At 40.5% G+C, this 21,263-nt stretch overlaps 1 protein-coding gene and 1 pseudogene across 5 annotated transcripts in view; one reads left to right on the top strand and one right to left on the bottom strand.

Moving 5' to 3' along the window:
- IMPG2 (interphotoreceptor matrix proteoglycan 2) overlaps nucleotides 1–21,263 on the bottom strand; it is an 83,433-nt gene that overhangs the window by 56,830 nt on the left and 5,340 nt on the right. For all 5 annotated transcript variants that reach the window (XM_045851942.1, XM_045851943.1, XM_045851946.1 and 2 more), the window contains exons 3-5: nucleotides 13,882–14,048; nucleotides 8,581–8,612; nucleotides 8,453–8,476 (exon numbers count right to left, since the gene is read on the bottom strand). In XM_045851942.1, coding sequence (XP_045707898.1) covers nucleotides 8,453–8,476; nucleotides 8,581–8,612; nucleotides 13,882–14,048 — 223 coding nt within the window. The remainder of the gene's footprint in view (nucleotides 1–8,452; nucleotides 8,477–8,580; nucleotides 8,613–13,881; nucleotides 14,049–21,263) is intronic.
- Nucleotides 16,827–19,927, top strand: LOC123826902 (annotated as a pseudogene).

Here is a 21,263-nt window from a genome sequence, read left to right as displayed (position 1 = left end):
ATCTTATCTCACTTATAAGATCATAGAAATCACAAAATGTCTTTATACAAAGCAAGTGAAGCTCAGAGAGACGACTTGCAGAGGCCCCACTGCTGGCAGACCTCAGGCCTCCCGGCGGCCCTTCAACCACAGAGCTGCACGCAAAGGTCAAGACATAATCTGAGAAAGTCCCCACTTTATTTAAAGGAAAGAAAGTAGGTTTCTGCCACTCCAGATTTCCACATACTCAAAAATATAAAAATTGAATTATAGTATAATTTGGGGAAGTTTTAGAACTTTAAAGCTCCTTACATGCCCTGAGGGGAACAGGCTGCTCCGTTTCCCTTTTGCAAAGGTGATGGTGCAAAAGAGACGGTGATGACACCGGTTTTCAGCCCAGAGCCACTGAAACTCCTTCCAACTTGGCACAAGTCAGCCTCCTAAGGTGATCCAGTCACAGTTGGAAAAGTCTCCCCCACAGACTTGCCCGTGTGCCAGCAAGTCCCATCTTCAGAACAACTGCTTTAGACTGCCCCACTCTAAATTAGCTCACTGAGGGGTGGGGCAGGGGGTTGTCTCAAAGTTTCCAGACAAACATGGTACACATCTTTTTTTAATCCTCATGTCACCTGAGGGCATGCTTATTGATATTTTTTAATATTTTATTTATTTATTTTTAGAGAGAGGGGAAGGGAGGGAGAAAGAGAAGGAGAGAAACATCTATGTGCGAGAGATACATCAATAAGTTGACATTCGTACACAACCAACTGGGGACCTGGCCCACAACCCAGGCATGTGCCCTGACTGGGAATGGAACCAGCAACCCTTTGGTTCACAGGCCCACACTCAATCCACTGAGCCACACCAGCCAGGGTGCTTACTGATTTTAGAGAGGAGAAGAGAGGGAGAAAGAGACAGACAGAAATATCGATGTGGGAGAGAAAGATTGATCGGTTGCTTCTTGCACATGCCCTGACCAGGGACCGAACCCACGACCTAGGCACGTCCTAGGCACGACCTTGACCAGGAATCAAATGCAGAGTATTTTGGCTCAGGCAACAACACCCCAAACAGCTGAACCACACCAGCCAGGGTCATGGCAACATCGTGAAACTGCAATTTTACTTGGAGTATAGGCAGCTGGGGAGCTAAGAAACAACTGACATGTAATTTAAAATAATACTTTTAGAAATGTGGCCATATTATGGATAGCATATGAAGTTTAAATGAATATTAGATAACATATAGTTCAGAGACATTACATGCCTGGAGCTGGAGCGGGGCAAGTTAACTACGGCTATGATCCCTAAACCTCCACTTTGGCAGAAATTTTGAAAAATACAGGTTTGGTTTGTTTGTTTTAAATCTTACCATAATGATTCTTCTGGTTTTTAAAAATGCAATTGAAACAGGGAATAAAAACTTTATACTACTCTGACCTACCATAAAATGGAATTAGAGTAAGATATACTAACAAACTGATAAAAAGAACCCGAATATCAGTAGTTTCTTTGTAAGCACACTGCAGGTGCCAGCAGTTTCAGCTCCTGCTCGTACAAGAAACAGCCATGACCACGACTTTGGGTGATGCAGATCGCCCAACTCCAGGGACTTGCCTGGCACTGACCAGCTTCACAATGCTGACATTAAATATTCATATCGGGACCAGCAAGGATACTGACTGCACGTCCACAGCCTCTTCCCCTGGTGTCTTTGTCTCCTCGTCCCTCTCCCTCCTTACAAAACCCCCACCTGCAGTGAGATGTGGAGATGGGCTTTGAGATGAGAGTCCCCATCTTCCAGGTTGCCGGCACCTGAGTAAAACCTCTTGTCTCTACATCAGCACCTGCCTCTCTGGTACTGGCTTTCAGAGCAGCAGGCAGCCACATCGGCATTCGGTTACACTGTCTAAAAAATAACACACAGGGTCCGGCAGAAGTAAGGCTTGCTTGAGTGTGACTGGAAGGGTACGTGAATGTCTTGCATGAGATGGACAGCAATTTGAACATTTCACCTAAAATGTCACGTGGTGTGCTTGAGTGTGATATTGTTATGTTATAGAATTACATGCTTATGACTTTATAATAAAATATTTTGTAATAAAAAAGGGGCATTGTTTGTGCTGGACCCTGTGTTAAACCATTACATCAAACCTATCACTACAGGTTATTCATAGAGTATTTGTAGGAAACTGTTACTAAGGAGCTGTCATCTAGGAGAACCTAAAAAAACACATCATCAGGACAATTCATCATGCTGTGTGATGAGCAAAGGAAGGCCTAGGTGATGAGAAGCATCAGGAGGCTTCCTGGGTTACAGGAAGTGGATCTAACAAAATGGGATTTGGGTGAATTTGAAACAGACATTCAGGCCTGAATAGGACCTATCGATTGTCCACAGGGCAGAATTCCTTCTCACATCCTCATTTGTGAAATGAAAAAATGAGGCCCAAATGGGTCATTTTCCCAGGGTCACACAATAATGCACTATAACCCAAGGTCATACCTAAAACTACTAACTGTATCCAGTTCCCTTTTCAATAATAATAACAGAAGAATGATTGCAACTAAATTTACTAAGTCCTATTACCTAGCCCCATGCTAAGTACTTTATCTTAGATAACTCAGTCTTTGGAGGAAAATACTGTTACCCCCATTTACACAGATGAGGAAACTAATGCGGAAACTAATGAGAAGTAGTTAAGGATTTGCCCGTGGTCACACAGCTGACCAACAGCAGAGCTGCAATGTTAAGTGGGCCCACTGATTTCAGAAACCTCATTGTTACCCACTTTAATTCCTCACAACATGGCCCTTTTGTGACCCACAGTCTGTAGAAGGGCACCACAGTGGTTTTGCCTTATCTCAACGAGAGTGGCCTACATAAACAAAACAACCTGAAAGTCAAAGTGTGCAAGGTCCCAGAAAAAGGAAGGGAAACCCAGTCAGAGTGGGAGAGCTATGGAGAGCAGCCCGGTATGAAGAGCAAAGGGGTCACAGGAAGACAAAATGTCCAGAGCACAGCACAGTAACTGCAACAGAAAGTTGGAAGGACCAGAGAAACCAGACCTCACCTGGAGTTGGTCAAACTGTCCCCACATCAAAATCAAATTTATGCTAATTCTCTAAGTAAGCAATCGCAATGGAGAAGTTTGCTTACCTCAGTAAAATTAGATTTCACTTACTGAATTCAAAATAACATTTTTTAATGATGGTAAGTGGGCAACTCTCAGTAATTCAGATCACTTTTCTAACACTCCAACACTTAGTCCCTCACCCTCCCACTTTCTTTTCAGAATACAGTAAACAACATTTAACAACAAGAATCCTTTCACATATTCTCATTAGGTAGGCCTCCTGCAGGGCTCCTCTAAGATGTCACTCAAAATGAACTAGGACACAGAATTGTGTTGAGTTTGGAGACAGAGATGCTACTTCATTTCTGGGCCAAACCACAAATTTGAAGTTGTTCAGCTAAGACCTTTAGTTTAATTTCTGCAGCAAACAAACCCCTATGGTCTCATTTCCTCAGCTCTTCTAGCACGTAATTTATTTCTCACTGCTACAGCCTAATCATGTCAATGGAATTCAGGTGGGATTGTGTCAGAACATATCATAGCCACATGGAACAGAAATTTAAAAATACAGTGAGCCCTGGCCAAGCAGCTCAATTGGTTAGAGCACCATTCCGATAGGCCAAGGTTGTGGGTTCAATTCCCAGTCAGGGCACATACAAGAACCAACCAATGGTCCTGGCTGCTGTAGCTCAGTGGATTGAGCATGGGCCTGCAAACCAAAGGGTTGGTGGTTCAATTCCCAGTCAGGGTACATGCCCAGGTTGCAGGCCAGGTCCCCAGTAGGGGGTGCATGAGAGGCAACCACACATTGATGTTTCTCTCCCTCTCTCCCTCCGCTCCCCTCTCTCTAAAATAAATAAAATCTTTTTTAGAAAGATGAAAAAAAGAATCAACCAATGAACACATAAATAAGTGAATGAGAAATCGGTGGCACACACTCTCTCTCCACCCGCTCCTCTCTCTCTCTAAAATCAATAAGTACATTAAAAAAATAGTGAAACAAGTCAAGCATAATCTCCTGTCTAGATCACTACCACCCTTGACAAGTTTCTATGCTTTGCTGTGTTTTGTTCTTAACTCTGGTCATTGTAATCTGCATTGTAATCTGCAACAAAAGAACTCAAGGCACAGAGCCAGGAACCCCGGGTGCTGGTCCCAGATGTGTCATTAACTTCATGTATGAGGAAAAATATCTCGGTTGCTCTGGGCCCGAAGAACCTCATCTCCAAAACAGAATCACCTCCCTGCTCTATTTTACAAAGGTATTAGTGGAAACTAGACAAAATATTATGTGCAGAAGCATTATGAAAAGTATGGAATGCTAAACAAATCTAGGAGAAAATGGGGTGTACCAAAGCAGTGGCATGTGTCATCCCACACAGAATTTTAAAAAAATGTATATTTGCCTTTGTGCTATATGACAGGCACCCTCAACTACAAATGTAAGTTCACTGAAGTACCAAAAAAAAACAAAACCCAAAGAAGAATCCTTGCACTGAGACTATTGCCAGAGGCCACCTCAGACTTGGGTGACTAGGCAGAAATTCAGTTAATTCATATAACAAATATTTAATGGGCACATATCCTAGTGCAAGCGTTATACTGGTTATTGAGGATATGACAGTAAGACCAGATAGCAGGGGTTAAGCAGCAACTGGAGCTACGTGGAGATGCTTTCAAGATGTCAGGCTGTAATGGAGACAAGTGTTGGAGGGAAGGCCATTTGTAAACAGGTCACACGGCAGAGACTTGAGCATGTTTAAATGTTAATGGGGATGAGTTACTAAAAGGACAAGCTGAAGACCCAGGAGAAAGAGAGAAATAATGACAGGCAGAGATTTCTAAAAGGTAAGACTGGATATAAGGTCCTGAGTAAGGAAGGAAATAGTTTGGGGTTTTTGTTGTTGTTGTTGTTGTTGTTGCTGTTGTTTAAGAGTTAGCAGATGACAGTAGGGTGAGCTTAAAACAGCACATAGCTGAGTATTTGGTACAAGTCATATGCCAGCAGATGGGTAAGAATTCCCATAGAATAAGCAATTTAAATTACAGAAAGAATTGTGGTAGGCAGAACAGTGGCATCCCAAACACATCCACATCCTCATCCCCAGAGCCAGTGAATAATGTTCCTCACAGGGGAATTGTGGTTGAAATTAACACTGCTAATCATTTGGCCTTAAGGTAGGAAAAAAATATACTGGTTTCTACAGGCAGGTGTTGGGAACCACCCTGCCTGGTTTCAGGAGCTATAACCACCCCATGGCTAAGGCTGAGTGAGTGACCTTTGGACCAGAAGCCACTAAGGAGACAAAGCTTATCTCCCTGGCAGGGGCACCACCTCTATTCCTTTCACTTTACTCTGCCTGGCCCCTAGTGCTTGATCAGTTAGCCAATGACAGGTAAGATTCCTTAAAGGAAAAACGACCTAGAACAGGCACGATCATGGGAAGCCCAAGGGAAGGACATGGGGGGCTACAGAAAAAGGGGTGATGGACCCTCGCCCCTCGGCTTTGCCATAGCCTGAGTCCTCATTCTGTCTGCAGGAAGTCTCCCAATCTCTTGGCTGCCTTACTTCCCCTGCCTGACTTAACCTGAAACAGTGCCTTAAGCCTGAAACAATGCTGGAGGTGAGTGCAGTCCTGTGCTGGAAAGGGTGGGTTCCCTGGGACGATCAGGCCTAAGAAAGAATGTGTAAAATCCTGTGAAACCTGCTTTGCTAATACCCTCAATTTAAATAATAAGGGACCAAGCAGGAAGTGAGTTTGTTTCCCCAAAATTTTATGGCCCTTTAACTATCTGACCCTGACTCAGAATAAGCCCTCAGAGTTCTTTGAGTGTTATCTATTGTTTAATAATTTCTGTCTGACAATGACTGATGAACTTTATTCCTGTGCAAATTGAAGCCAATAAACACCTGTCAAGGCAAGGGTTGGGGCACTCTCCCCTTGAGAGAGTGGCCACGCTGTCCCTTTTCCTCCACAGGACTCAGTAGTCTGTGTGAATTTCTCTTGTCTCATCCATAACGCCACAGAAACTGTGGGCCAGTGTCTGCATCAGGTGGGCCCAATAGAACCATAAGAAGCCCTAAATGCAGTGGAGGGAGACAGGAGAGTGTCAGAGTGATGGACTGTGAAAAAAGACTCGACCAGCCATTGCTGGCTTTGAAATGGAAGGGGGTCCGAAGCCAACCAATATGGTCAGCCTCTAGAAGCTGGAAAGGGCAAGGAAACAGTCTTCCCTAGGAGCCTCCAGAAGGGACACGGGTGTGATAATACTTTAAGGCCAGACTTTTAAACTGGAGCTGTAAGATAAATTGTTCTTTTAAATTACCAAAGTTTGTGGCCAAGTTTTACAGCAGCAACAGAAAACTAATACAAGAGTCTCTTAACAAAAAGAATATGAAAATGGTCTCCAACAATCATAAAAATATATCTGAATATTAAAAAATGATAGGCAAATTAAGGGTTTTTAAGGGATCACTATAGTACTCAAGTCAAAGACAGATGGGCTTGGTGAATTCTTAGCTCTCCCATGTCACCTAACTTCAGGGTCGCCCCGGATCCACAACTCCCACCCTGGCCCAACCTGGTCTGCTCTAGTCTCATGGAAAGGACAAAAACTTTTAAATTCTCAGATTTTAATTATCTATCTATACACACACACATCTTTTTTAAATCATGACATACAGTCTTTTGTATCTGGTGTCTGATGTCTTTTATTTAGCACAATGCTTTTGAGGTTCACTGTGTTGTTACCAGTCACACAAAGTACATGCATCCATCGTTCATTCCTTTTTTATTGTTGAAGAGTATTCTTTTGTATGAAAAAATTCAGTTACATTTTAATTCAGATGTACTGTTAATTTTATACATGCCTTATTTTCTAAGGATAGTGAACAATACTTTGAGCCCCCTCTTATACCTCATACAGTGTTTTATCAATAAAAATATATGGTACCGTCCATTCTGCAATGATGCTTATTTGTAAATTCATTCCAATGTGATTAATATACTAGGAAATAATTGAGCATAATGCAAATCTCTCCTTTGTGTATACGCAATTTTGCTGCAAGAAACACTGGTGAATACAGAAAACAGTGCCTAGTTAAAGTGAGCAACACACACACACACACACACACACACACACACGCAACGCACATGCGCACATGCACACCGCACCTCAAACGCCTCCCAGCTACCTCAGTGCACCCCCACGCGTCGGGAGCTGCACCCACCCTCCGACACTGTCACAACTTCCCATCCTACATCAGATAACCCTCCCTCCGCCACTCTGTCATTGCCCACAAGCTACAATCTTTCCAATGTCCACTTCCCCAAGCAAACTTCAAGGCTTCTTCCAGGTTAAGAGCCATATTTATTCAGTATTTATGGACTTCTTAACCACATGAGTTCTGCGAGATGGGGATCATTTTCATTGGGTACAAACACGAAGATCACTGGCCCTGGCAGCACTCACTAGATTACTTAGTTCCCTGCCTGCGTGTTGCAATGGCAACCACAAGGGAGCTCTGAGTTCTGCCTCACAGTGGTGACAACTCCACACTCGAGAAACCACACCTAAGTAGGTGCCCACACCTAAGTAGGTGCTCAGTCTCTGGCCCCAGCCTAGACTCAGTGACAACATTAGCCATATGAATAAGTTAGACCACCAAAAGGCCTATTACCTTCCTATTTCCTCCTGTTCGATTTGAAACGTGCATACACCACGCTATCACCCACACGTACACTCCAGCTCTACCTTTGCCTGGACTCAGCTGCCCAGGCTGCATCTCTGGACACTGACTCACCTGCTTGGTTTTTCAATGTTCTTCCCTGTAATCTGAGGCAAACTCCTGGACCCCACCTGGATTTCATGCCCTAGCTGTGCTTTTCTAAACAATCCCCCATATGCTGGCATAATCTAGATATTCTGACTATGGATAGAACCTGAAATCTTAGCCCCTGTAGGCTCAAAGTCTCTCACTTTCCATGCCCTGTTTGTCCTGGTACTGCTCAGGAGCCAGAAATGACCTTACCTCTAAACCTAAAGGTCAATGAAGCCAAAATTCCTAACACTGGAGGACTGATTCATCAAGGCTGTGCTATTCCTAGACTTCAAAATCATAATTATCATTCCACAATAAAGTGATCCACACCACTACCCATGATTTAATGAACTATCCTCCACTAAGTGGTACCATTTCAGAGCCATTTTATCATTAGCCTGTAAGCCTCCACAACAGTAGATCATCCCACATTCCATTTCCTGACACCTAATTCTTCACCCAAGAGACAGGAACAAGTCTTCCTCCTGGTGAGGTGAGACAGTAAACAAGCACAGTGGCTGTGGGGTGGTCTGGGAAGGGAGTGGCCTTGGATGAGGAAAAGCATTTGAACTTACCCACAGGCCTGGTCATTGCAGGAACTGGCAAGAAAATAGAAAGGGACCGTTACATTGCGGGTGAGTCTTGGGGTAGGTATGATACATCTCTGTTGCCAAACGTGAACTTATGGGAAAAAAACACTTACCCACTTACAGTTTCCTTTGTGTATGCCAGTTTCTAAGGAAAACAAAGATAATTTAAAAAAAAAAAAAGACTGAGTTAATGACAGTTAATAAACTGTAAATATAAAACTTGTTGCACAGAGAACACTAATGCCCTAACACTATAGAATCTATGTTATTATTCTCTATAGCTAGACAAATAAGTAAAGCAAAGCACTAATGATGCCAAGTTTGTTCTATGACTGTGAGAACGTCCCTACATGTAATCTCTGTTTATGTGCCCAAAAGTCCCCATGTTCTCTTTTAATGGGCAGAGATTAATAGATGTTACCTGCTAATCATTCCAAAATAGTCTACAAAAATTAGAGATTGGTAGTGTCACATTAACCTCCCATGAACCTGGAATCAAAGTACTTTGTGATGTGACATATTTATAGTAACTCTTATCCTAGAATAATATAAACACATAGATAAAATGGCAAATCTGCTTCTCCAAAATTCATACAAAAAGACAAATTGTATTAATTATTGGATTATGCCTCTGTCACATTCCAAAGCAAATTGTGCCCAAATTCCCTCTAAATTAGTGGTTTTCTGTTGAGACCAATATGATAAAAATAACACTAATAACTAGGAGTCAGAAGACCTAGTTTCAAGTCCCACAGAGGCAAATCCTCAAATCTCTCTAGTGTTAGGCCTCAACTTCCTCATATGTAAAATGGAGAGACTATTATTCTAAATGACTCACTGCTCTTCTTACTCTACAGATTCTCCTAGAACAATCTCAGCCACTCTCATGGTTATAATTACCACCTCAAGGCTGGTGATCCCTATCGCTATATTTATAACCACTGTCCATATCTTTATATCTAAATACCAAACAATTCATATTTCATAGACAGCTCAAATCAACACTTTTGAAAGTGGACTCATTCTCCCTCCACCTACCACCCACAAAGCTGCTTCCCCACCTGAGTTCTCGGTTTTAGTCATCCAAACTAGAAACCAGGAGCATCCTTGGGCCACTCTCATCCTATCCCACTCTCACCAATCCATGACTTCAACCAAACAAGACTGCATATGAGTAATCTTGTTTCCCACTGATGTCTCGCATGCCCTCTTTGTCTAGTTCATGGTCTAGTGAGCACCCGCATCACCTCGGATCTGGAGCGCTGAAGCAGCATCCAACCTGGTCTCTGCTCCAGTCTTGTCCCCTCTATTCCCTCCTATGGTGTATAGAAACCATAATGACTTTTTTTTAATTGAAAACTACCAGCCCCTGTGACTCACCTACTTAAAACCCTTTGACAGTTTCCTATTTTCTAGAGTGTTAACTACAAACTTGTTAAGTTATCCATCTTTCCAGTCTGATCTCCTTTCACTTTTGACATATTGACCCAAGTCATTCCCTACAAACACTTGGCTCATGTTGTCCCCTCTGCCCAGAGTGTCCATCCCTTCAAACTCCTTCTCCTTTACCTAATTTGTAGTCATTATTTAAGATGTAATCCAGATAACACACTATACCTTTGTCTGAATGTTCTACTAAATAATTATTGAAGGTAATTATGCCTTTATAATTCAATCCTATGCCTTTATAACTAAACTTACTAAAATTTCTACTTGTAAGAAACTGCACTTCAGGCAGAAGCTGACCCTGAACTGTCTGCCTGCACTATGTTCTCGCCATCTGAACCAGCCCTTATAAAGGAGTTCCTGGAATCCTATTTCAACCAATAGGACTGAGGCATTCCCCATCCAATCAGAACTGCACAGCTATAGCCCCATCAGCTTCTTCACCAACCAATCAGAGCAGCTCCATTCTAACCAATTGGGACAGTGCCTTTTAGGCCAATCTAACTGCAAAAGGTATTGGAGGCCTCATTTGCATGAGGACAAACCAATCAGGGACCAGGGGCAGAGACTTCTGTCTATATACGTCAGCTCCCCAATGGCTCTGGGAGCAAACCTCCCTTTTCCACTCTAGACTGTGTATCCTCTGCTGAGCTGAAACACTGAAGATATCTCATTCAAGCGGATTAGACCACACTGGGGCTCAGAGTAGAGCAGAACAGACCAGTGAGGAGCTGAATGGAGTTGTTTAGCTGGAGAAGGGCCTGGCCCCAGTGCCACCTGGCTCCAAGGCCAGCTGGTTCCAAAACACAGCCACACTGTTTTTACACTGTTTACAGTTTTGTATCACAATTGAGCTATTTTACACTGAATAAAGTTTCCTTCTTTACTGCACCCCAAATCAGGAATTTCTGCATTGAACTGACACCAATGAAGACCATCGGTAGACTCAATGTAACATCACAAGAGGCTGTTATTATGGGATGATAACTGTACATCATATATATCTGCTGCTCCATCAGTTGATTCTGTATCAGGAACACAGTGAAATGGATAGTGCTGATATAAATGTGTATGTGTGTACATTTCTTTCACTCATTGAACAGCCATTCCATTTTAGCCACTGCAAGATGCAAAACTGGTAATGATGGAGAAGGGGACCACTGGTTTAAGGAAAAAAAAAACATGGATTTTGGAAAAGGGAACTGGGTCTGGGTTTTAGCTTCAGCCTACCTGGTTTTGTGATATAGGATAAGATATTTAATAACTCTCAGAGATTTACACTTTTTAGCCTAAATCTTTGCTGAGTACTATATCCAAATATTTCTATTTATAAAGAAGGCTGAGGCTCTGGACTTCCAGCCAAGATGGAGGCGTAGGTAGATACACTTTGCCTCCTCACACAACCAAATGGACAACAACAAATTTAAAAACAAAAAATAACCAGACAGCCAGAAAATCAAACTGTATGAAAGTCCGACAACCAAAGAGTTAAAGAAGAAACAGTCATCCAGACTGGTAGGAAGGGCAGAGATAGGCAGCTGGGGTGGAAAGGACTCAGACTCGCAGCAAGGCAGCAGCTGGAGGACTGAGCATTCCAACATTTGACTAGAGATAAACCAGGAGGAACACAGACCATGCAACCAACCCAGGGTTCCAGCATGAGAAAATAAAGCCTTAAAACCTCTGGCAGTAAAATCTTGTGGGATTTGTGGCAGTGGGAGAAACTCCCAGCATAGTTTGTTGGAGAGACCCACAGGGTACTAGAATGCACACAAACCCACCCACCCAGGAATCAGCACCAAAAGGGCCCAATTTGCTTGTGGGTAGCAAGGGAAGTGACTGAAAGCCAGCAGAGAGTGGAGCAAGCGCCATTGTTCCTTCTCAGACCCCTCCCCCACATACAGCACTACAACGCAGAGAAGACGTTTGCCCTGCCCTGGCAAATACATAAGGCTCCACCCATTACTACGTACATTCAGGCACACTGAGACAAAAAAATACGTCCCAAATAAAAGACCAGATCAAAGCTCCAAAAATAAAACTAAGCAATGAAGAGATAGCCAACTTATTAGATGCAGAGTTCAAAACACTGGTAATCAGGATGATCACAGAAATGGTGAAATATGGTCACAAAATGAAGGAAGAAATGGAGGCTATACAAAGTAAAATAAAGAAAAATATACAGGGAACAGTGAAAGGAAGGACCTTCCCTCAGACCCTTTCCTCAAATCAACAATTTGAAGCAGAAGGCAGAAAGAAACATTCGACCAGAACAGAATGAAGACACCAGAATTCAAAAAAAATGAGGAGAGGCTTAGGAACCTCCAGGACAACTTTAAACATTCCAACATCCAAATCATAGGGGTAGAAGGAGAAGAGGAAGAGCAAGAAATTGAAAACTTATTTGAAATCATAATGAAGGAGAAATTCCCTAATCTGGCAAAGGAAATAAACTTCCAGGTAGTCCAGGAAGCTCAGAGAGACCCAAAGAATTTGGACCCAAAGAAGCACAAACCAAGGCACATCATAATTACATTGCCCAAGATTAAAGTTAAGGAAAGAATCTTAAAAGCAGCAAGAGAAACAGAGACAGTTATCTACAAAAGAGTTCCCATAAGACTATCAACCGATTTCTCAAAAGAAACCTTGCAGGCAAAAAGGGACTAGAAAGAAGTATTCCAAGTCATGAAAGGCAAGAACCTACATCCAAGATCGCTCTATCCAGCAAAGCTTTTATTTAGAATGGAAGGGCAGATAAAGTGCTTCCCAAATAAGGTCAAGTTAAAGGAGTTCATCATCACCAAACCATTATTATATGAAATGTTTAAGGGATTTATCTAAGAAAAAGAAAAGGACCTAAAATATGAACAGTAAAATGACAACAAACACAACTATCAACAACTGAATCTGAAACAAAAACAAAAATAAACTAAGCAAACAACTAGGACAGAATCACAGAAATGGAGATCACACGGAGAGTTATCAGCAGGAGAGGGAGGGTGGAGAATGGGGGAAAAGGTACAGGGAATTTGAAGCATAAATAGTAGGTAGAAAATAGACAGGGGGAGGTTAAGAATAGTATGGGAGCCCTGGCTGGTGTAGCTCAGTGGATTGAGCGCGGGCTGGGAACCAAAGTGTCACAGGTTCGATTCCCAGTCAGGGCACATGCCTGGGTTGCAGGCCAGGTCACCAGCAACCGCACATTGATGTTTCTCTCTCTCTCTTTCTCCCTCCCTTCCCTCTCTAAAAATAAATAAATAAAATCTTTAAAAAAAAAGAATAGTATGGGAAATGGAGATGTCAAAGAACTTATATGTACAAACCATGGACATGAACTAAGGGTGGGGAATGCTCGTGGGACAGGGGTTGCAGGGTGGAGGGAAATAAAGGGGGAAAAAATGGGACAACTGTAATAGCATAATCAATAAAATATATGTTAAAAAATTAAAAAATGCTATTTGCATATCAGTCTTGGTGTGGGCGTATTTTCACATTTGTTCTTGGGTAAATACCTAAGATTAGAATTGCTGGGTCATAAGGCATGTATATTTTTACTGCGTAGGACACTGTCAAACTGTTTCCTAAGTGCCCATACCATTTCTCCATCTCATTTACAATGTACTGGAGTTCAAGTTTGCCTTTTTCCTTTTAACAGCTGGAGTGTAATTGCTGGACAAAAAGAACAATAAAGCAAATGTAATAAGTGTTAATTGATGAATTTGACAGAGTGTATAGGTTTTCATTTTACCACTCTTTTTGTTTATTTTTAAATTTAAAAAAATCAAATAAAAAGCTGGGAGAAAAACTAAAAAAGAAAAGGCTGAGGCTCTTACTGAATTCACAGTGTTTATTATAATGGCCAGAGTGACGCAGGGATTTACTGCTTGTTCTTTTTTCCTTTAGGCCCTAGCTATATATACACACTCTGACAATAGTCCAGCAATTCCTTCCCTTGTTACCACACTTACCTTCATAATTAGGCTTGTATGTTCCACAGACTGACTAAAATTTGTGCCCATTTCAAATATAGTTGTGATTCCACCCTCACACAAATCCATCCAGTAACGATACTCCTCATGCCCAGGAAGTCGATCCCAAAAAGTCCTGAAGGCTTCCCAGACAGCTTCTTGACACACTGAAAAAGAGACAGAGGGATCTTTTAATAAAATGTTAACACACTTTGGGGGCCTCACAGTGAGCATGGACCTATTTATGCAGCTTCCTAAGACACTCTTACCTACACTGTCCTTTCTGGAGGGACATGGGAATGAATCTTAGTCAAAGCCCTTCTGTAGCTGCATGTCCACTTAAACTTTCCAGTTCTGAAGAGAATTTTTATTCCCCATTCCTTTCCCTTACAAAGGGGATTGATTCACCTCTTAGTAGGCAGGGAGGTTTTTTCCCATCTTTTTAAAAGAAAATCCATGTTTATGTTTTACAAAAGTGGAGCTGATGTTAAGCATACTTCAGTAGGTGCATGGATAAAGAAACTGTGGTACAACCATATGATGAAATACTATTCAGCAATAAAAAGAAATGAGATTTCAAGCCATGAGAAGACATGCAAGAGTGAAAGAAGCCCATCTGAATGTAGATGCCAACTATATGATATTCTAGAAAAGGCAGAACTCTGGAAATTGTAAGTAGACCAGCAGTTGCCAGGGGCTGGGGTAGGGAGAGATGACTAGATAGAGCACAGCAGATTTTTAGAGCAATAAAACTATTACACAAAATAGTGTAATTGTGAATATATGCCATTAATCATCTGTCAAAACCCACATGAAGAGTAAACCCTAATGTAAACTGTGAACTTTGGAGAAGGGCACGTGTCAGTACTGGCCCATCCATTGCAACACATGTGACACTGGCACAAGGTGTGAATAAGAAGGGAAAGTGGTGGGGGCGGTGGCCACACAGGTAACTCTCTGGACTTTCTGCTCGATGTTTCTGTAAACCTAAAACTTCCCTAAAAATAAAATCTATTAATTTAAAAAAAAAAAACATGAGAACTAAAAAGAACAGAAAAATGCTCTTCAGGAGAAATGCCCTACAGTAGTAAAATAAAAACTAATTGAATCTATCTGCTAAGTTGTTCCATAGCAGGAAATCCAAAAGGATGCTCAGCAGGCCATCTGCACATTCTGTATATCACTCAGTGTCCTGCTGTCCTGTAACCATTTCAGTGGCCAGATGCAGGACACTGGGCAATAGACAGACTGGGATAGGAGGGAAGAGGGGAGTAATAAGAGAGAAAGAAGGGTATAAATGGACAGAGATCAAAGAAATTATTTTTCATCTCAAGAAGACAGAATACTTATCCGGCAGCATATTGAGGTGAAGCCCCTAAACTCCCAGGCTCAGAAGATCTAAATTCTAGCCCTAGGTTTGCCAAGTACGAGCTCGATAACCATAGGGAAATTACTCAGGCAGTCAATACCTGGATATATTCATCTATCTTTTTTATGCTATAAATAATTCCTACCCTACTCACCTTATCTGTGAAAGTAATTGATAAACTGCACAGTGCTACACGAATGTCAGATGTTATTATAATATTGCATTCTGGTCTTCTGACAGTTGTGCAATGCAAAAAGACCATCTGAGACAAAAAATCAACTTTGAAGCTTTAACAGAGAGTGAAATATTTGAGTATTGTAGGTATCTCTATCAGCTGGTTTTTCACGGTTGAACTGAAGCTTGGGCTGCAAACTTAAATTCTCTTTCAGTGAAAACTATATACTTATTAGTACTCTTTAGAACTTTTGACCCTACAACATACAGAACAGTCTGGCAGGGCCTGACTGAGGCAGCACTGATCATTTGTAGAGTCATAGCTGCTCCCTTCTTCTTCTTTAAACTTCTAAATGAAAATTCAGTAAAGACCAGAAGACAATGCAAAAGTGAAAGTCAGAATTGGTAAAAACACGGAAAAGTGAATGTCTATAATATCTGGTTATAAAATGAGGTGATTCTGAGAAAGTACAAAAAAATATTATGAGACCAAATAACTATATATCTATAAAGAAAGAAAAAATAAATCTCAATCACTTCTTCACAATATACAGAAAAAATAATTTAAAATAGGAAAGCTAAGACTATGAAGGTCCAAAAAGAAAACACAGAAGAGTATCTACATGATTTAAGTATAGGTAAAGATTCTGTAGACAGGACACAGAAAGCAACAACTACAAAAGAAAAAACTGAAATTAGAATTCATCAAAACTAAAAACTTCTGCTCATCAGAGACACTATTAATAAAAATGAATAAGCAAGCCATACCTCTGGCATAAAATATTCAAAATACATATATCTGACACAGAACTGGATTTATGATATTTAAAGAATTCCTGCCCTGGCTGGTATGACTCAGTGGACTTGAGTGCCAGCCTGCGACCCAAAGGATTTCTGGTTCAATTCCCAGTCAAGGCACATGCCTGGGTTGTGGGCCAGGTCCCCAGTAGGAGGAACCACACAGTGATGTGATGTTTCTCTTCCTCTTTCTCCACCCACCTCATCCTCTAAAAATAAATAAATAAAATCTTACTTAAAAATAAAAAAGAATTCCTACAACCCACTAATTTAAAAGAGAAAAAAATTCTATTTTTAAAAATAGGCAAAAGACTGGAACTGACACATCACAAAGGAAGAGACACAAACAGCCAGTGACTGTGGGGAGAAGTAATTTGTCTTCAAATGTAAATTAAAGCATTGACACATGAACCAGAATGACTAAAATTTCTTACAACAACAACACCAAATTTTGGCAATGATGTGAAGCAACCAGAAACTTCATTTTTGGCAAGAATGTAAAATAGTACAAGTATTTTGGAAAAAATATAGGTAATTTCTTATATAAGTAAATATAACCAAAACTATGACCCAAAAATATCCCCCCTGCAGGTATTCCTTCAGGATGCAAGAGGTAAGAATATATCCACAGAAAGACTATGTTGAATACCAGAGCAATTTTATTAATAATAACTTAAAAACAGAAACAACCCAGGTATCCGTCAACAAGAGAACAAACAAAAGGTCACACGATGGAATCCAAAGGAACAGATTACTAATTAATGTGACCACATGGGTGAATCTCCAACAGTGAATGAAAGAAGCCTTACACGAGAGTAAATACTATTCTGTCTAAATAAAGACCTAGACAGTTGAAACTAAGCTGTGGTTTAAAAAAAATTAGAAGACTCTTTGCCTTGTGGATGGGGAATGAAGGGATGCTTGTCTGGGAAAGAGAACAGGGGAGTTTTCTGGTGTGATGCTGTCCTAAAATTTAAGAGAGTTTTGGGTTATACCTGTGTGTACATTAGTCAAAACTGTATGGTATGCTTAAGATTTATACATTGCACCTTTAAAAAGGCAAACAAATATTAAGCTCTAGTTAATGATACTCATGCTATCATGTCTAAGGAAAAATGTATTGTTGTCTTTAACTTAAAATACATCCAAGAAATAAGATGATTGGATAGATAAATATGTGATAAAGCAAATATAATAAAATTAAGTATAGAGCCAGGTGGTAAGAACATGGTATTTACTATATTATTCTTCCAATTACTCTGTATGTTTACAATTTTTCACAAACTCTTAGAAAAACATTATTATATGATGAATAAACGCAGCTGGAGCATCCAGAAGTGATAGGAATCATACCAAGTTTGACAGCAGGCCTTCTCTCGCTCTCTTTCACAGATTCACAGAACAGCATAAGCTGTCTCCAACAAATCATGCTTCAGGGGATGTCGCCGACCTCCTACAAAAAGCCCTCAGCAATAAGTGCTGGGCTTAAAATATCTCCACTAGAAATTCATTCTTTTAACTCAAGCTTAACCATTTTATACCTTGTCTGTTAAAATGCAAACCCCAGAGTTCTATTTCCAACACGAGAGAGTGAAGAGCTACGTGGACCTACTTCCCAGCAAAACTGGTAGAAATTATTTAAAAACTAGCCATTCAAAATGTCTAGAAATGGTCCTACAGGCATACAACAAGTGAATAAACATTTTTTCAGGAAAATCTACTAAACTTCAGTAAGAAAAATAAAAGTCAGTGGTTCAAGCCAGGGCAATTAGGTAAGAAAAGGAAATAAAGAATATCAAATGCAGAAAGGAAAAAATAACACTATCTATATTTGCAGATGGCATGAGCTTGAATAAAGGACATCCTAAGAAATCTACTTAAAAACTAAGAGAGCTGGCCCTGACTGGCATAGCTCAGTGGATTGAGCATGGGCTGCAAACCAAAGTGTCGCAGGTTCAATTCCCAGTCAGGGTACATGCCTGGGTTGCAGGCCATGACCCCCAGCAACTGCACATTGATGTTTCTCTCTCTCTCTCTTTCTCTCTCCCTTTCCTCTCCAAAAATAAATAAATAAAATCTTAAAAAAAAAAAAAAACTAAGAGAGCTAATAAATGAGTTCATCAAGACTTCAGGACATAAGGTCAGTCTACAAAAACCAGACACATGTCTATGCATCAGCAATTAACAAACCAAAAATGAGCATAAGAAAACAATTAAATTTATAAAAGCATAAAACAAAACAAAACAAAATAAAATACTTGGGAATAAATTTAACAAACGAAGTAAAAAATTAATATGCTAAAAACAAAAAAAATTCCTTGAAAATCTAAAATAAATGGAAAACCTTCCTATGTTCATGGATTGGAAGACTTAACATTATTAAAATGGCAATATCTACAAACTAATCTATCAAACATTGGCTAACTTCTTTATAGAAATTGAAAAATTAATTCTAAAACTCAAAGGAGTTGCAAAAGACCCAGAATAGCCAAAACAATTTTGAAAAAAGAAGAATAAATAAATTGAAAGTCATCAAAATTTTAAAAAAAATTTGTCCATGAAGGACACCGTCAAGAAAGTGAAGGCAGCCTTGGCGCTGTGAGGTGCTTGGGAGCTGGCAAGCAGCGCCCGGTCTGCAGAGCTGGTGCTGCCCACTGTGGGGAGGCTGAGCTGGGAGGGGTGGAGAGTGGTAGGAGCCAGGCAGGGTGCTGGGAGAAGGAGGAGGTGGCCCGTGAATCCCTATAAATGGTGCTGAAACAAGACTCAAAACCCTAAATTCCAGGAGGGTGAGCAAGCACTGTCCTTTCATAGGCCTCTTCTTTATGAAGCAAAGTGTGTTGTTTGCCACAAGGGTCAAACAAATGAAATACTTTACACATGACAGTACTTGGAATACAATTGGGATGAATGGGTTCCAGAGAGCAGATAATTCAAATTCGTGGATACTGATCGCAGAAACAGTGAGAACTTCAAAAAAGCCTATCAGGAGCAGTGTGCAGAAGGGAAGATGAGAGGGGCTTCCCTGGGAAACAAGACATCTGGTCTGCAACAGAAAAATGTTGAAGTGAAAACAAAAAAGAACAAACAGGAAACACCTGGAAATGAAGATGGTGGCAGTACCAGTGAGACAGACATCACAACTTCCTCACAGGAAAAGAGCCCGAGTGGATCCTACAGTTCAAAACTAGGAAGCATTCTTGAACAGAGTTGAAGTTAAAGACACCTGAAGAACTAAAACAGCTTGTTGATGACTGGGACTTAACCAGCAGAAACAGCTCTTCTATCTTCCTGCAAAGAAGAATGTGGATCCATCCTGGAGGATTCTGCAAATTACAAGAAACCTCTAGGAAACACGTAATAAGGAGTATGCTGTTAATGAAGTCGGGACAAAGGAAGCAGGGATATAGGAATACTCTAATGTACTGTTGGGCACTCAGCTACTCTACAAATTTGAGAGACCGCAGTATGCTGAAATCCTCGCAGACCACCCTGACACACCCAGGGGCATGGACTGCCACATCTACTGAGACTATTTGTAAGGATGGGAGCGATGTGCGCCTGTACGTCTTTGATGAAAAGGGCCTTGTTTCATTACTACATTATCTTCCTGATTTCCTAAAATACCTGACACAGAATTCTGCAACTTTGTTTCATGCCAATGATTATGAAGTGGCTCCCTCTGAGTACTACTGGATAACTGTGTGAGGCACTTACTTACACTTATGTTTGGATCTCTGTAACACGTTTCTGTTCTTAGTCCTTCTCTTGTACAAATGATGTACTTTGAAAATGTTAGTGTATAACAATGGAATTCTATGCAGCAGAAAGAAAGAAGGAGCTGCTACCCTTCACAACAGCTTGGATGGAGCTGGAAAACATTATGCTAAGCGAAACAAGCCAGGCAGTGAAAATACCATATGATCTCACCTTCAACATGAACCTAAACAACAAAACAAAGAAACAAGCAAAATATAACCAAAGACACTGAAATAGAGGAGAGGCTGACAGTGACCACAGGGGAGGGAAGAGGGAATTTTAGGGGACATTGGGAAGGGTTCACGGGAGCAAACTTAAAGGACACATGGTCAAAAACTAGGGGGAGGGTGGTAATTGGAGGGAACTGGGGAGGGTTGGGAGGGGGGCTGGATTGGGAGTAAAAGGGAGAAAACTGTACTTGAACAATGATTAAAATAAAATTAAAAAAAGAAAAAGAAAATGTCAGTGTATAAAAGAATTGATGTTTATTTTCTGTTTGATTTTAAATAGAGAAAATAAAAGGGGTTTTAGCTCCTTTTCTTTTTCTTCTTTCATTTCAATGTTGCTATCAGTGTACTGATGGACAATGAAGAGACACACTGTAGAGTGTTCTAGACATAATGTAGAGCGTTCTGTTGCCTAGTAACAAAGCTGCTTTTGAATACGGATGCATTTTTTTATAACATAACATGTGTTAATGCTGTATGACAGAATGCTCCGATTCCTAGTGCCAAAAGTCCAATTCAGTGAATGTAAGTAAACACACTCATCTATTTCTGCTCCTTTTTTAAAAAATTGGCACTTAAAGTAAATAACCCATCCTTTGCAAATCATCCATGTTGGTCCTTAGGCATTTTACTATTGCTCAGATTGTTGAAGAGTGGTAGCTTGTTTTATGGTTTTTGTATTTGTGTCTAATGCATGTTTTAACATGACAGATGCAATGCATTGTATAGCTACAATTTCCTGGAAAACTCAATCTTTTAGGAATTTTTTTAGCTCTTCAATAAATTGTTTCTTTAAATTAAAAAAAAAAAGTGAAAGGACAACCCAATTTAAAAATGGGGAAAGGATCTTAAGTTATTCTTCAAAAGAAAATATTCAAATGATCAAAAAGCATATAAAAAGACCCACAACACTATTAGTCATTATAGAAATGCAAATCAAAACCAAGAGACACTTCACACTATAAATCATAGTGCTGGCAAAAACATGGAGAAATCAGAAGCCTCATACACTGTGGGTAGGAATGTGAAATGGTTCCCCTACTTTGGAAAACAATCTG

This window comes from Phyllostomus hastatus, unplaced genomic scaffold (assembly GCF_019186645.2).
Source record: "Phyllostomus hastatus isolate PE091 unplaced genomic scaffold, TTU_PhHast_1.1 phas_contig_86, whole genome shotgun sequence".
NCBI classification, from domain to species: domain Eukaryota; kingdom Metazoa; phylum Chordata; class Mammalia; order Chiroptera; family Phyllostomidae; genus Phyllostomus; species Phyllostomus hastatus.
The sequence above is the reverse complement of the archived record's forward strand: the minus strand, read 5'-3'. Positions and strand labels throughout refer to the sequence as shown.